The following is a 12,819-nucleotide window of genomic DNA, read 5'->3' as shown; positions in this document are numbered from 1 at the left end:
TATGGTGTCTGATCTGCTGGGTCGGTATTCTGTGGGGGGGAAAAATGTTGTAAGCAGTTCCTGGCAGAGATCTCTGTCTGAAATCCCAGAGAATGAGAGGCTGGATTCTGACACGGCGATAAACCATAACATGATTGGTTTGATTTTGGATTACAATGTTATATGAAGAAAGCCATCAGTGGTTCAGGCATCATTTCCAAAAAAGGGTGTGGGCCATGCCAGTGACATCACAGCACCCTCAACCACGCCCCTTGTGGTTCCTAGGCACGGTGTGGGCCAAAAAGGTTATACATCCTGCCAAACTATTATTTTGTTAACTGTGGTTTCTTAAATTAATCAACCAACACAGCATGCTGGCTACAAGCCATAGCTTGCAAATCTTAGTAGATGGGTTTTCAGAAAATGCTGTGCTAAAAGCAAACATATGGCTTAGAGTGATGAATGAGCCCAGCCAATCCTGGCTTAAGTAATACTATGGTTAGTGAATGAAACTGGTAGTCTGCAAATAACAAACAACGTCTGTGTATCTTAATTACAATTACTGCCAGTGGAAAGGTTTTATTCATTTTTAGCTCAAACATTAATACTGCCCTTCATCAATCTCATATTAAAAAATCCTGAAGCCTTGCCAGCAAAAATGCAGGCTGACCCATCTCCATAGGAGAAAAGATCTGGGTCTTTTGGAAGAGTTTAGTGTTGTCTTCAGAGTTCGGTCTTTTTGCTGATAGTTTCCAGCGTTGGCTGCTTGACGAGGCTGGTGGCACATCGGAAGCTCAAGTTGTCTGAAGAAGAATCAGGGGTGTTCCCCATCCTATGGATTAAAGGAACAAAGTTTCTCTTAGCAGAAGGTTTCCTGAGTCATCTGGCCCAAATCCAGAGCTAGCTCAGCCTTCCTGAACCCTTTGCCTTCCTATGTGTTAGGACTGCAACCCAGAATCCTGCCTGGGAAATTTTAGGGACAGCAATCCAAATATACCTGAAGGATGCCAGATTGGGGAAGGTTGGGTGTTAATCCACTGAATCAGTTAAATTGGGTGAGTTTAAGAAGGAATCCTCAATTCTGCAATGGTAAACATCAATGTATTCTTAAATGAATATCTAACATAAATCATAAACTATCAAAGAAGATGCATTCTTGCTTTTTCACATAGCACAAAATGACTCTTCTGTACTGGTTCCTGTTGGGCCATTTACAAGAATTACCTGAAAACTAGGAGAATGTTACTTTTATCAGCACCTGTTTTTTAATATCTACCTCAATATTTAATTAAATAAAACACATTTGAACAACTACAATTTACCTGGTTGATTGCCTCAGATTCTATGCCTGTAAGGGCTAGGAACTTGAGTTTTAATTATTCATATTTTTAAGAGAATTCATAACTACAGTTGCACCAGATGAAAAAGATACCTTCTGGTCCAAAATGCATTTTTCCCCAATATAGTATTTTAAATATTCCCAAGCATAGACTATGCTAGATTTGAAGTGAGGAGTATATATATCACAAAATACCATTTATAATTGATAATTTTAGCAAGTTAATCATTTATTATTATTATGGCTATAAAATGTGCACTTTACTTGAAAATAATGTTTATTTAAATGGGTAGATGTGTAGGCTCATGGATTAAAAAGGTGTTATTAAAAATCTCTCTCAAAAACTGAATTTTGGGGCAACAGTTACAAAGATCACTGATACTTGAAAAATTGTGGACAAATACAAAGTTTAGTTTAAGCTTCAGTTAATGTATTTGCTTGTTTATTTATTTATATCCCTCCATTTTTGCAGGAGCTCAAGGCACCTGATATGGGGATCTCCCTTAACTTTATCCCCACAATGACAACAACCCTGTTAGGTGGGATGGACTGAGAGAGGGTCCAACTCAAAGTCATCCAGAAAATTTCCACTGATCCTGCTTTCCCCTGTCCTAGATCACCATTTAACTACTCCACCAACTCCCAGTTGCACCCATGGGTGTCTGCAGCCCTGGCTACTTTTGACAAATGGCATCAGCAGCATCCTGCTGTTATGCCAGAAGCCCCGCCCCTTTTAAGTGCCTGTATGATATAACGACACGCGTGCAAAAGGGGTGGGGCCTGCAGCACAATGGTGCGCTGTTGCTCTTATCAGTCTGATGGAAGCTGCTGGTTGCACTTGTCCTGTACAGCTTTGTGGGCTGGGGGGAGAGGATGCCGATGAGACGTCGCCTGCCTGCACACCTGGTTGAAACCTGAGCCTTGTGATTGGCTGAGCCATCCACCGTATCAATCCAGGATGCTCCTCGCAGGACACGCATCTTTTGAGCAGACTGGCGGGATGCAGGACCATTTGGATGATACTCTGAGGATGTCCATTCCCAAGTATTTCCTAGCAAGTCGTAGAAGCCTGTGATCCAGCAAAGACAGAAATTCACTTGGGGAAGCCTCTAATCTGCCCTCAGAGAAATATATGATCCTTGGAAGGTCAGGAAGGAAAGGAGGAAGTAGTAGGAAAACGCACCCTAGACTGTGTTCTGAAAAACTGATGCTGGCTTATTTTCTAGAACTAAACTTGCACTCAGATCACAAACTGAATTGCTGGCCTGGAATGGAGGCTGCAGTACAGGTAGTCCTTGCTTAGTGACCATAATTGGGACCAGGAACTCTCTTGCTAAGCCACATGGTCGCTAAGCGAGACATCACATGAGTGTGACTTGTGATTCTACTGCCACTGGCTCTGCTTGTTGCAAGCTGGCTATGAAGCATGCAAATGGTGATCACGTGACTGCAGGACACTGCAACAGTCGTAAATGCCTGCTGGTTGCAAAGCGCCTAAATGTCAATCACATGACACTGGGGACACTGCAATTGTCATAAGTATGAGGACCAGTCATAAAGTTACTTTTTCAATGCCATCATAACTTTGAACAGTCACTAAACAGGGCAGTTTTTAAATGAGATCTGCCTGTATTATCTACATAGCATGGTAAAACGTAGCTATGAATCATGGAAGGCAATTTAGCTTGCTAGAGAACTAAAAGCTAGCACTTTCAGGAACCTTTATTTAAAATGCTGTCTGTTCCACATCAGGGCCAGCAGACTAACCAGTTCCAATGACTGAATTCAAACATTACATTAAGCCATAATTCAGTTTCGATTTTGTTTTGGTTGGGCATGTTTTATGAATCCAGGCATTGTGGATTGCCAACTTTTGTTACTTAATTTGTTGCATGTATCAAAGCTTCACTTGGCCTTGGGTGGTGTGCCAGGATCCCACCCTTAAAACTTAGGCAAGGCCAGATGAATTTAAGTCCCACTGGTTTCAATAAGCCTATTCTAAGTATGATTTATATTAAGCATGTGTAAATGTTGCTGCTTGGCTCAAAGGCTCAATTAGTGTTTTAAGAAAATTAAATATCCTAGCCCTGATAAGTCTTTACACATTATTTTGCTTTATACACTGCTTTTTCTCCAGCTGTCAAGGTGGCATGAGAAATATTTATTCCTCCAATTTTATCCCACCACAATCCCATGAGGTAGATTGGACTGAGTGAATGAGTGAGCTTCTGCACCCAAGTGGGAACTTGAATGTGGATCTTCCATCCTAGTCCATCCAGACCACTACACCACACTGGTACACAAATAATAGGATGCTGAGGCCAAGAAAAACATAATCTTACCATAGTTGTTCTGAGGAGGGAATGCTGCTACTGGGGATACTCCGCGGAAGCCATCTTCAGCTGTGTCAACCTTGGGGAAGTTGCCCTGTGCATAGAAAGGGAGGTAAATATGCAAACAACTGGGGTAAGCGAAAGAACAACAAATTCAAAGCAGGGTCCCAAAATTCTGGGGGAGGGGACAGTTCAAGAGTAATCCTGAGCAGCCTGTGAAACAATGACACGGTATGGTTGATTGACTGATAGATTATGTATCATCAAATTGGCATTGACTCTTAGCAACCACCAATAGATGTATTTATTTATTTAATAAATGTATAGGGTGCTCATCTCGTTTACATGACACTGGGCAGGTAACAATGAAAACAGAGTAAAAAACAACAAAACTTATCTGGATTACAAACCACAAAAATAACATAAAAATTGCAGCCAAGAACACTTATAAACACTCAAGCTTACCATGAAATGGGCTCATCCGTGCTATCAGGACCCCAGGTTTGATGGCAAAACCAGATTTTCAGTGCCTTGCAAAAGGCCAGCAGAGTCGGGGCAAGTCTCATTTCTAGGGGGATGATGTTCCAGAGGGCATCCTTCAGATGGATCTTCTCCAGGACATTCTGTCCCCAACCTCATCCATCAGATCTTCCAACAGTTATACCCACTAGAACTGAATCCATCCACTTCATCGCTGGTCATATTTTTTTTCTCTTTCCTTGCATTTTTCCCAATATTATAGACTTCTCCAGAGAGCTAGGCCTTCACATAACACGTCCAAAGTTTGACAATTTCAGCCTGGTCATTTGTGCCTCAAATTGCATGGTATAACCAGCTGCAAAGTGTAAAGGGCTGACCATGCAAATAAAGAAGAGTCTTGGGCCATAAGGACATGCACATGTGGAACAAAAGAATCTAAGCTTGGGAGATGGTCTACACCAGTGTTTTTTCAAACCTGGCAACTTTAAGATGTGTGGATTTCAACTCCCAGAATTCCCTAGCCAGCATGCTGGCTGGGGAATTCTGGGAGTTGAAATCCACACATCTTAAAGTTGCCAAGTCTGAAAAACGCTGGTCTCTACACAGGAATGGCCTTGAATTGGGATCAAATGGAGCAGAAAGAAAGATTGGGAGTGCTTATTGTCACTACTCTTAAGAAGGATTGCACTGGCCCATGATTGTCTGCTTTCACTGGAATTTTACTTCTGCATTTGATTATATCATTGCATTTTCTGCAACACAGTTATCAATGGATTTGGAATTTTTAAGGGGATTAAAAGCAATAAATAAATATCAGTGTTTCAATTTTACTGCAACCAAGTCACATGAATGTTATACAGGAGCAATATAATTCTATCATATTGGGTACTAAATGTGGATATTTCAAATCCCTGAATTTATCCTCAACACCATATATAAATTCATTCATACAGTCTCTCTCCCGGTTATTACTGCCTTTTTAAAAAAATCATTCTTGGTTTTCTCTTGGTTTGATTTTCTCTTTAACCATTTTTGTCATTTTCTTCATCATCACCACCATCATCATCATCATCATCATCATTTTTAGCTTCCGCTTTTTTCATTTTGTAAAAATAAAAATACCAGTTTTGGTCTCCTACCTGCCAGAGGTTTGTGCGGTTGGCTAGGAATTTGTTTCCCCAAGGATACAATCTGTCTACCAGAAAGGGGAAGAAAAAAATAAAACAATAACATCAATCCATACTATCAATTCTAAACATGCCAATTTCCCCCCTTTTTATCAAACAGACCATTGACCCAGAGTGGTTTATCTTTAATATCAAACATTAAAAAATCATGTGGATTATTAAAACTTGAACCCCTATGTGAGATCTAAGCAATCTCACTCGCCTTGATTGAATCCCAAACTACTGTGCCTGAAAGTGTAAGGGTAAATCAGAGTTTTGTTACAACTGACAAAATTAAATTCATTCCTAACTGTCCAATCCTGTTATTTACCTGTCTGCAGAAGAAAGAGAATCTTTCCCCATACATTAATCCTCACTTAGTGACCACAATTGGGACCAGCAACTCTGTCGTTAAGCGAAGCAATCGCTAAGTGGGAAATCACATTACTATGACTGTGTTTTCCTTTTCCTCATTCTTCCACCCTTTGGAATACTCATCCTAGCGCTGGGACAATGAACAAGAAGGGAATTAATGTTTGTATTTACATTCATTGGAGAGGAAGGGATTACAAGAGAGTAAGCAGGCACACAATGAGGAATACACATCAAAAGGAATGCAGTGGTTTTTAGGAAAAAAAAGCAATTTCTGTAGCCAATCTCTCCTGTGCCTGGCCCGTTTCCCCCCCCCCCTTGCAGAGCAGAGAGATTGGAGGGGAAGGGATTGCAAGAGAGTAAGCAGGCACACAATGGGGAATATACCAGGCTGTTTGGGTAGCACACTCAGGGCTGCTGGTGCCACCGCATTCCTTTCAATGTGTATTCCTCACTGTGTGCCTGCTTACTCTCTTGTAATCCCTTCCTCTTCAATCTCTCCACTCTGCAACAGGAAAACAAGAACAATTTGGGCACAGGACAATGCATGCCGACTATAATGGTGATCACGTAACTGAGGGATGCTGTGAAGGTCGTGAATGCATGCATTGGTTTGTAAAATTATTTTTTCAGCACCACTGTAACTTCGAACAGTGGCTGAGCGAGGCAGAGGCTAAGTGAGAACTACCTGTGTTTTCTGTGATTTTAACCTAGTAACCCCTAAATTCTGCTGCTCTTAGAAGCCACTTTTATTGTTAAGTAGGTTGAACCATCCTTTAGCAGGCAAACTTTAGATTCTTTAAAGCAAGGGTGTTCAAGCTTTTTTGAAGTCAGGAATGTGTTGCAGGCCACATAGAGGCAAGGCAAGGGGGAGATGAGTGGTGTCAAGGCAGAAATTGGGCATCTCCAGAGTTAAATCCACATTTGTCTTCAATCCCATCTATATTTTTCACACTGATTTCCATCTATCCCTATCCACCTTCCTTTATCTTATGAAGTCTTAAAACCATTGCTTTTCATATAGAAATTGGCAGCAATAGCAGAGGAGGAAGAGGTGGAGACCTATATAAAAAGCCTTGGGGGCCATAGGTAGCCCAAGACTTACAGCTTGTCTGGTCCTGATTTAAATATAATAGACTGTAAAAATGGTGGTCAGTTAGTACAGCCCACTTTGTACCTCTAGAGCAGTTCTTAAGTTGTGTGGACTTCAACTCCCAGAGTTCCCCAGCCAGCCGGGGAATTCTGGGAGTTGAAGTCCACACATCTTAAAGTTGCCAAGGTTGGGAAGCCCTGCTCTAGACTGCCTGCCTGGATTAAAAGGGCAAGAACTTGATTATCTCATCTTTGCAGATGGTCTTGGTGCTGTTGTGATGACTGGACTGAGTTGGATCTAAGGCCACTATGGTTCTTTGCTTACGTACTCTCCAGGCCTCCCCTAGCAGCAAACTCCCACTCTTCTTCTGTTGGTAGCCTCTTCCTTTTCCATTTGCAAAAAGCCTGGGCATCATTCCAGCTCACATGCAGTACCGGGTAGTCTAGTCTGTCTTTGATGCTGGATCCAGGACCTGAAGGCTGAAGATGGGAAAGGATGTTAGTTAAGGCATTGTTATCCCTTTTTTTTCCTTTAAAAAGTCTCCCAGAATGCCTTGCAAATCTCTGTAGTGAAGCGCTCTCTGTTCCTCAGGCTTGTCAATTAAGTGACATGACACATAAGGAAAAGAAACAGGGAGGGAAGAGGAAAAACAAACTCAGGCAGCAGTGATAGTTATTACTACAATCAGCTGAGAAAGAATTCAGGTAACTTGTTGGAATGACCACCAGCTAAGTGGCAGCTGGGGGAAGCTCAAGGGTTAGCTTTCCCAACTCTTCACAAAGATGATCTTGATGAGATTAACAGCAGCAAAATCAGCATGGATCTTCCTCACATGCTCTGCCAATCTAACATCTGCATGTGCCAATATACTTGGGCTCTGCCCAACTAGATTAACAAACAGACCTGTTATCTGATCTCTCCACCATGGACCAAACTAGGTTCTTGGGTTTATCCATTTTATTTCTTTGGGGGCTTCTGGTTCCTCCAAATCCTAAAACTAAAATTGTATGCCTAAACAGCTACTGCAAGACAGAGTCTGTTAACATTTTCAGGTGCCAAGTGTTGAAAGACAAATGAATTGATCAATAAATTAGATGGCCAAACTGTCTTGAGATTTCATCAGTATCATCCCCAAAGATCTTGGGCAGACTCAGCTGGAAACACAAATATCACATAAATTCTTACTTGAAATCTCATTAAACCCCCCCAATATTAAATCCATTCTTCACAAGATTTGGTGAACTCCTGAATGTTTTTGCCCTTTAAAAAGGGCTTAATGTTCAAATTTAATCTGAGGAACCTGCAGATACCATCTAAGGATACTGTGGATGTTCTGGTGCTGGCAAAAACATTTTGCTTATTTTCTGCTGGCAGAGTATGTGGAGGGCCCCAACAACCGCCTCATGTTATTATGCATATTGGATGTCAGCCCAGCCTGTCCTGTGGATTCCAAGTACAGTTCACTGATCAACACGTATTTCTGAAGACCTGTAGGATGGAGATTCCTCTTGTCCTCTAGCAAAGACTCACCTGCCTCCAAAATGCTTTCTCAATAGGAAGCCACCATGGTGCAGACTAAAGGGAAGAATAAAAGTAGAATGAAGGCAACGAAAAAAATCCCATCTCAGATATATACCCTTCCTCCTTCACCAAAGTAACATGGGTTTGTCCTCCATTTTTAGAATAGCATTGCATAGGTGGTCTGAAAATGAAGCAGGATGGTGTAAAGGTGACCTCAAATCTCAATTCCTGAACATTTCCATTTTAAAAGAAGACTATGTTGCTAGCCCTTATGATTTCAAATACATTGGAAAGTGTTGTAATGATGGTTGCTAAAATCATCAAAGGTGAAATTGTTGCTCAGTAAAGTCGCAGAGCCCTAGTTGCATGCCAAACTAGAAGCAACAGAAGTTACGCACAATAAGAAATCAGAGAAGCTCCATTAGCTGAGATGGATCAATTCAGTTCATGACAGTTCAGGTTAGATTTATAATTTCCTAGGATTTACTGCTTGTAGTTTCTCTTCCTGGCAAATCACCAAACTATTTCCCAATACCTGACTGACCCATTTACTGATATAAACTGGTACTGAGTCATCTGTGATCTTGTAAGACTTTCTGGAGTTTGGAATGCAGGGCAGGTTGGCCAAAATCACCCCTTTCCCCCAAATGCTGAAAAGCTGCCCTTTACCTCCAGTTTTTGCGTCACTTTCTTTTTAAGCTCTTCCGGGACAAAATTCTCAAAGACGAAACTCCAGCCAAATTCCTCTGCTTCTGTGTTGTATTTCTGGTCCTTCACAAACTCCCTGTGCCCAAAAGATAGAACTGATTTCCAAACCAGCCATTTTTGCAGATCCCGGGACAGTTTTGTGGCTGGGGGCTTCTGCTTTCAAAATAATTCTGGCAGGAGAAGGGTGCAGGGGATGAGACAATGATGTGTTGATACCACCTGGGATGGGGGCAGACTTGGTGGCTTCCTATTTTTTCATTTGCCTCTTTTATACATTTAGATGGACTTAGTGTATCACTTTGATGTGCCTCGTTCCTTCCACTTCCCATAGAGCATCAGTGGGAAAGTACACGGCTGTAATTTGGTGGTTTGCAAACATCTTGGCACATGATTTGGAGGTCTCTGAGGGTCCCAAAGAAAGGGGCTGAGAGGCCACAGGTGATCCACTACCACCCACCCTTGGACTAAGCCCTTTCTCCTTTAGCACTGTTTCTTGTCACGGCTAGCCAACTTGTGATAACCTTTGCACACTATTCCTGCTTGTTTTCCCTAATGATATTCTGAAAATAAAGCAAGCAGGAGACCTGGGGCGTGAAGGAAATATGAGCTACAATTTGCACAGAGAGAGGAGGTTGGGACTGGGGATATTATTGTTCTTATTAAATAAGCTGGTCCCTAATTGGACTTCTCCACAAAATAGCTGTACTAGCAATTTACTTTCCCCAACACTGCATCAACCCCAAATCTGAACTCTATTTACACCAGCCAGCTAAGAGAACACTTCTTGCATTTGAAGAAGTGGATTCTAGTCCTCAAAATATGCTTCCACAACCTTTTACTGTAGTATGAACCCTGTTGTCGATACTTTGAGGAGTTTCTCAACGAAGTATAGTTCTGGCCTTCCTGTACAGCAGCATTTCTCAAACCTGGCAACTTTAAGAGGCACGGACTTCAACTCCCAGAATTCCCCCAGCCAGCCCCAGAGTTGAAGTCCGTGCCTCTTAAAGTTGCTAAGTGTGAGAAACACTGCTGTAGAGTCCGTTTCTTCAGCTGGTCTACTTTGAGGGGCTGACCCAGAATTGTTAGAAAGCTGCCAGTTGTGAATGCAATCCAAAGTGGTAGTGAAACCACAGTATTATTAGGTAAGAGAGAAACTATTGCAGGGCAAAAACCATGTTAAGACAAGCCAATGTGGGATGTGACCTTTACCGGAAGTCTCTGTTGGTGACCGGATACTTGTCCATAACAAATGGTTTGATTGTCCTGAAGGATCTGTCTTCAGTTTTACCATCCAATAACTGGGTCCTAAATTCCAATTTCCCACCAGGCAGTTGCACCATGTCTTCATCCTTCCCGACAGCTGAGAGGAGGGTTGAAATTAGCAGCAAGAATGTCAGGAGGTAACAAAGAACGAAAGAGTAAATTCAGGAAAGAATGGCTGGATTCACAGAAGGTTGGCAATTTGTGGTCCAGATGTCGTGGGAAAAGCCTCCATGACCTTAACTTGCTGTGTGAATCAGCCATCATGTAAAGCTAGTATATGGTTTATTTGCTGGGCACAGCATGTTACATGAACAGAGTAACTATGTTTTGCTAATCTGAGGTTAGGATTTAGTGGGTAGTGTGAACACGGCTTACAGGTCAGGGTACAACCTTTGAGGACTGTTCTATGAAGTCCGGAGTGACATTCTGAGGACTGCGCTCAGTCTGTCAGCGGAAGAAATGGTAGGGCCAGTGGAAAAACAAAACAGGAGCCACTTCGATGCTTCAAAGAAATGTGAAAACTTTAATAAATGAGAGAGCACAATCTCACGTACACTTTCCCCACCATTCCCTATTATTTTCTTCTTAGAATTAAAGACAATAAGCTATTTCAAACTACAGTGTTGTATTTTGTTTTAAAAAAAAGCAACACCCAAATAATTTGAAATGAAAAAAAGGGCACCATTTAATGGGGAGAGCCTTACATAATGGCTATTTTTCAGTTGTCAGCATCCTTTTCTTTATCCTAATATATCCTCTGAGATTGTTTCTGGTGGTCTCCCACTAAACTTCAGAGACTCATTGGTAAATCATAGCAGAGGATTTTGGTGGCAAAGTGGTGCCCAGTGTGGGTGTGTGGGGCTCTATGGTTGTGCTAAAGCCCTAGAGCAGAGTTACTATAATAGTAACAAGATAGCATCTGTTTTGATTATTTCACAAAACCATCACAAAACCCCATCAGTTTAGAAGCCAAGGAAGTTTCTTTGGAATTTTTTGTTGTTGTTGTTAAATGCACACTAAAGGTAACGTAAACGGTTAGTGACTACATGGTGATCATGAAGTTGTTTGCCATTTGTCTTTTTCTCCTCTTTTAAGTTAAATATTCTGTTTTTTCATGATATCATTATAGTGCCATTTTATTAGAAAATTGTTAAGGTACCTTCTCATACTATTTATGGCAAGGCAAGATGCTTGGCTGTAATTTTAATTATGTTTTAATTGAGCTGCTTTTGCTTTATCATTATCTACCTGGACATTTCTATTTTATTTTATTGACTGTCCTGCATGGATAAAAAGGCAGAATATAAATCAAATTATTATTATTAATAATCACCTACATTAAATTATTTATTCTGTAACATGGGCAACAGCCATCCTAAAATCCCTGGGGGCCTTAGGAATGTTATAGTTTTAACAGGATTCATATGACAAAACTCCCAAGTGGGAAGGTTTTGCAGCATATGTTTGCCCTAAAGCTGCATCCCCTGGAAACAAATTATTCACTACACTCTGCACGTGCACAGAAGAACTGTTTTCCAGATAATAGTACAGTATCCTGTGAAAGTTTAAAGCCATGATAAAATTATTAATTTTCAAGGATTGGTAGGGATCTTTGCTATTTTTGCTGCAGTTTTACTGTAACAGCCTAAAAGTCTGGAAATGGTAGCTTCCATGTTGTGTGATGGATCACAATTTCAATTCTAATCGGACATGGGCATGCCTATGCCTGAAGCAAGCTCCATCTATTCTCCGGGGAATTATTTCTTGGCCTCGATTCTTTCTGGCCAAAGCATTCTCTTGGGGGAAGAGGGTTTTCCACGGTTTAACACCCGGCTGCACGCAAGGAGAGAATTTAATCCAAGCCTCGACCACAGACGCCCAGAGCGAAGAGGGGAAGAAGCCGCGGCGGGGACTCACCGGGGCGCTCCGAGCTGCTCCCGGTCACCGCCCAGGGAGACAACAGGACGGGCAAGAAACTCGTGAGCAAAGCGGGAGAGAAGAACATTGACGCGGGGAGGAGGAGGACGGGGACACCGGACCCTCCCTTCGCCCCGACTTTGGCAGCGACGATGTGCAGCAAAGCAGCCGAGCACGGCGATTGCTTCCGGGGTCGGCAGGAGCGGCACACGTGTACGGGCAGGGCCCGTCCTACCTCCGCAAACTTCCTTCGTTTCGCAAACATCCTGGCTTGGCTTGGCGTCAGCGCCTCTCGCCTTTTGTATTCGAAAGAGTGCTGGCGCCTGGCCGATCTTGAAAACCTAAGCAGGGTCGGGCAGGATTTGAGGGAGGGAGACCCCCGAAAAAATGGATCAGAGCTGTGCACTGGATTGGGAAGTCTGAAAAGCGGCCCGGAGGAGGCAGTGGCAATCCAGTTCTACAAGCGTTGGCAGGAATATTACGCAGACGTGCCATTTTTCTCCTCCAGCTGTGGCGCTGGTGTTCTGACCCTGTCTGGCCTTAATCCCAGAGGAAGAGAAAAGCTCCATTTTGGGGTTTATGGCTGTTGGGAATCTTTGTGCCCGAAGGCCATGCTCAAATCAGGACCCTGGTTTTGTTCAGTTATCG

General features: G+C 42.3%; 1 protein-coding gene across 1 annotated transcript; it reads right to left on the bottom strand.

The window, feature by feature from the left end:
• Window positions 1–12,509, bottom strand: SUMF2 (sulfatase modifying factor 2). Its single transcript, XM_007429683.4, has 9 exons — window positions 12,172–12,509; window positions 10,201–10,351; window positions 8,953–9,067; window positions 8,293–8,337; window positions 7,091–7,241; window positions 5,271–5,326; window positions 3,661–3,745; window positions 2,222–2,387; window positions 1–811 (listed from the first exon to the last, which is right to left on the bottom strand). The coding sequence occupies exons 1-9, from the start codon at window positions 12,434–12,436 to the stop codon at window positions 703–705; spliced, it is 1,143 nt and encodes a 380-aa protein (XP_007429745.2). The 5' UTR covers window positions 12,437–12,509; the 3' UTR covers window positions 1–702.
• Window positions 12,510–12,819: the final 310 nt, after the last annotated feature.

This window comes from Python bivittatus, unplaced genomic scaffold (assembly GCF_059951505.1).
Source record: "Python bivittatus isolate LINGU-HERP-01145 unplaced genomic scaffold, Pbiv_v1 ctg000690_np1212, whole genome shotgun sequence".
Taxonomy (NCBI): Eukaryota; Metazoa; Chordata; class Lepidosauria; order Squamata; family Pythonidae; genus Python; species Python bivittatus.
The sequence above is the reverse complement of the archived record's forward strand: the minus strand, read 5'-3'. Positions and strand labels throughout refer to the sequence as shown.

Coding starts and splice junctions, on each gene's coding strand:
- SUMF2 (XM_007429683.4), bottom strand. CDS start 12,436: ATGTTTGCGAAACGAAGGAAGTTTGCGGAGGTAGGACGGGCCCTGCCC. Junction 2,388..3,660: donor CCCTCCTCAGAACAACTATG/GTAAGATTATGT, acceptor GCTGGATCACAG/GCTTCTACGACTTGCTAGGA. Junction 812..2,221: donor AAGGCTCAGGTTTCAACCAG/GTGTGCAGGCAG, acceptor TTTAATCCATAG/GATGGGGAACACCCCTGATT.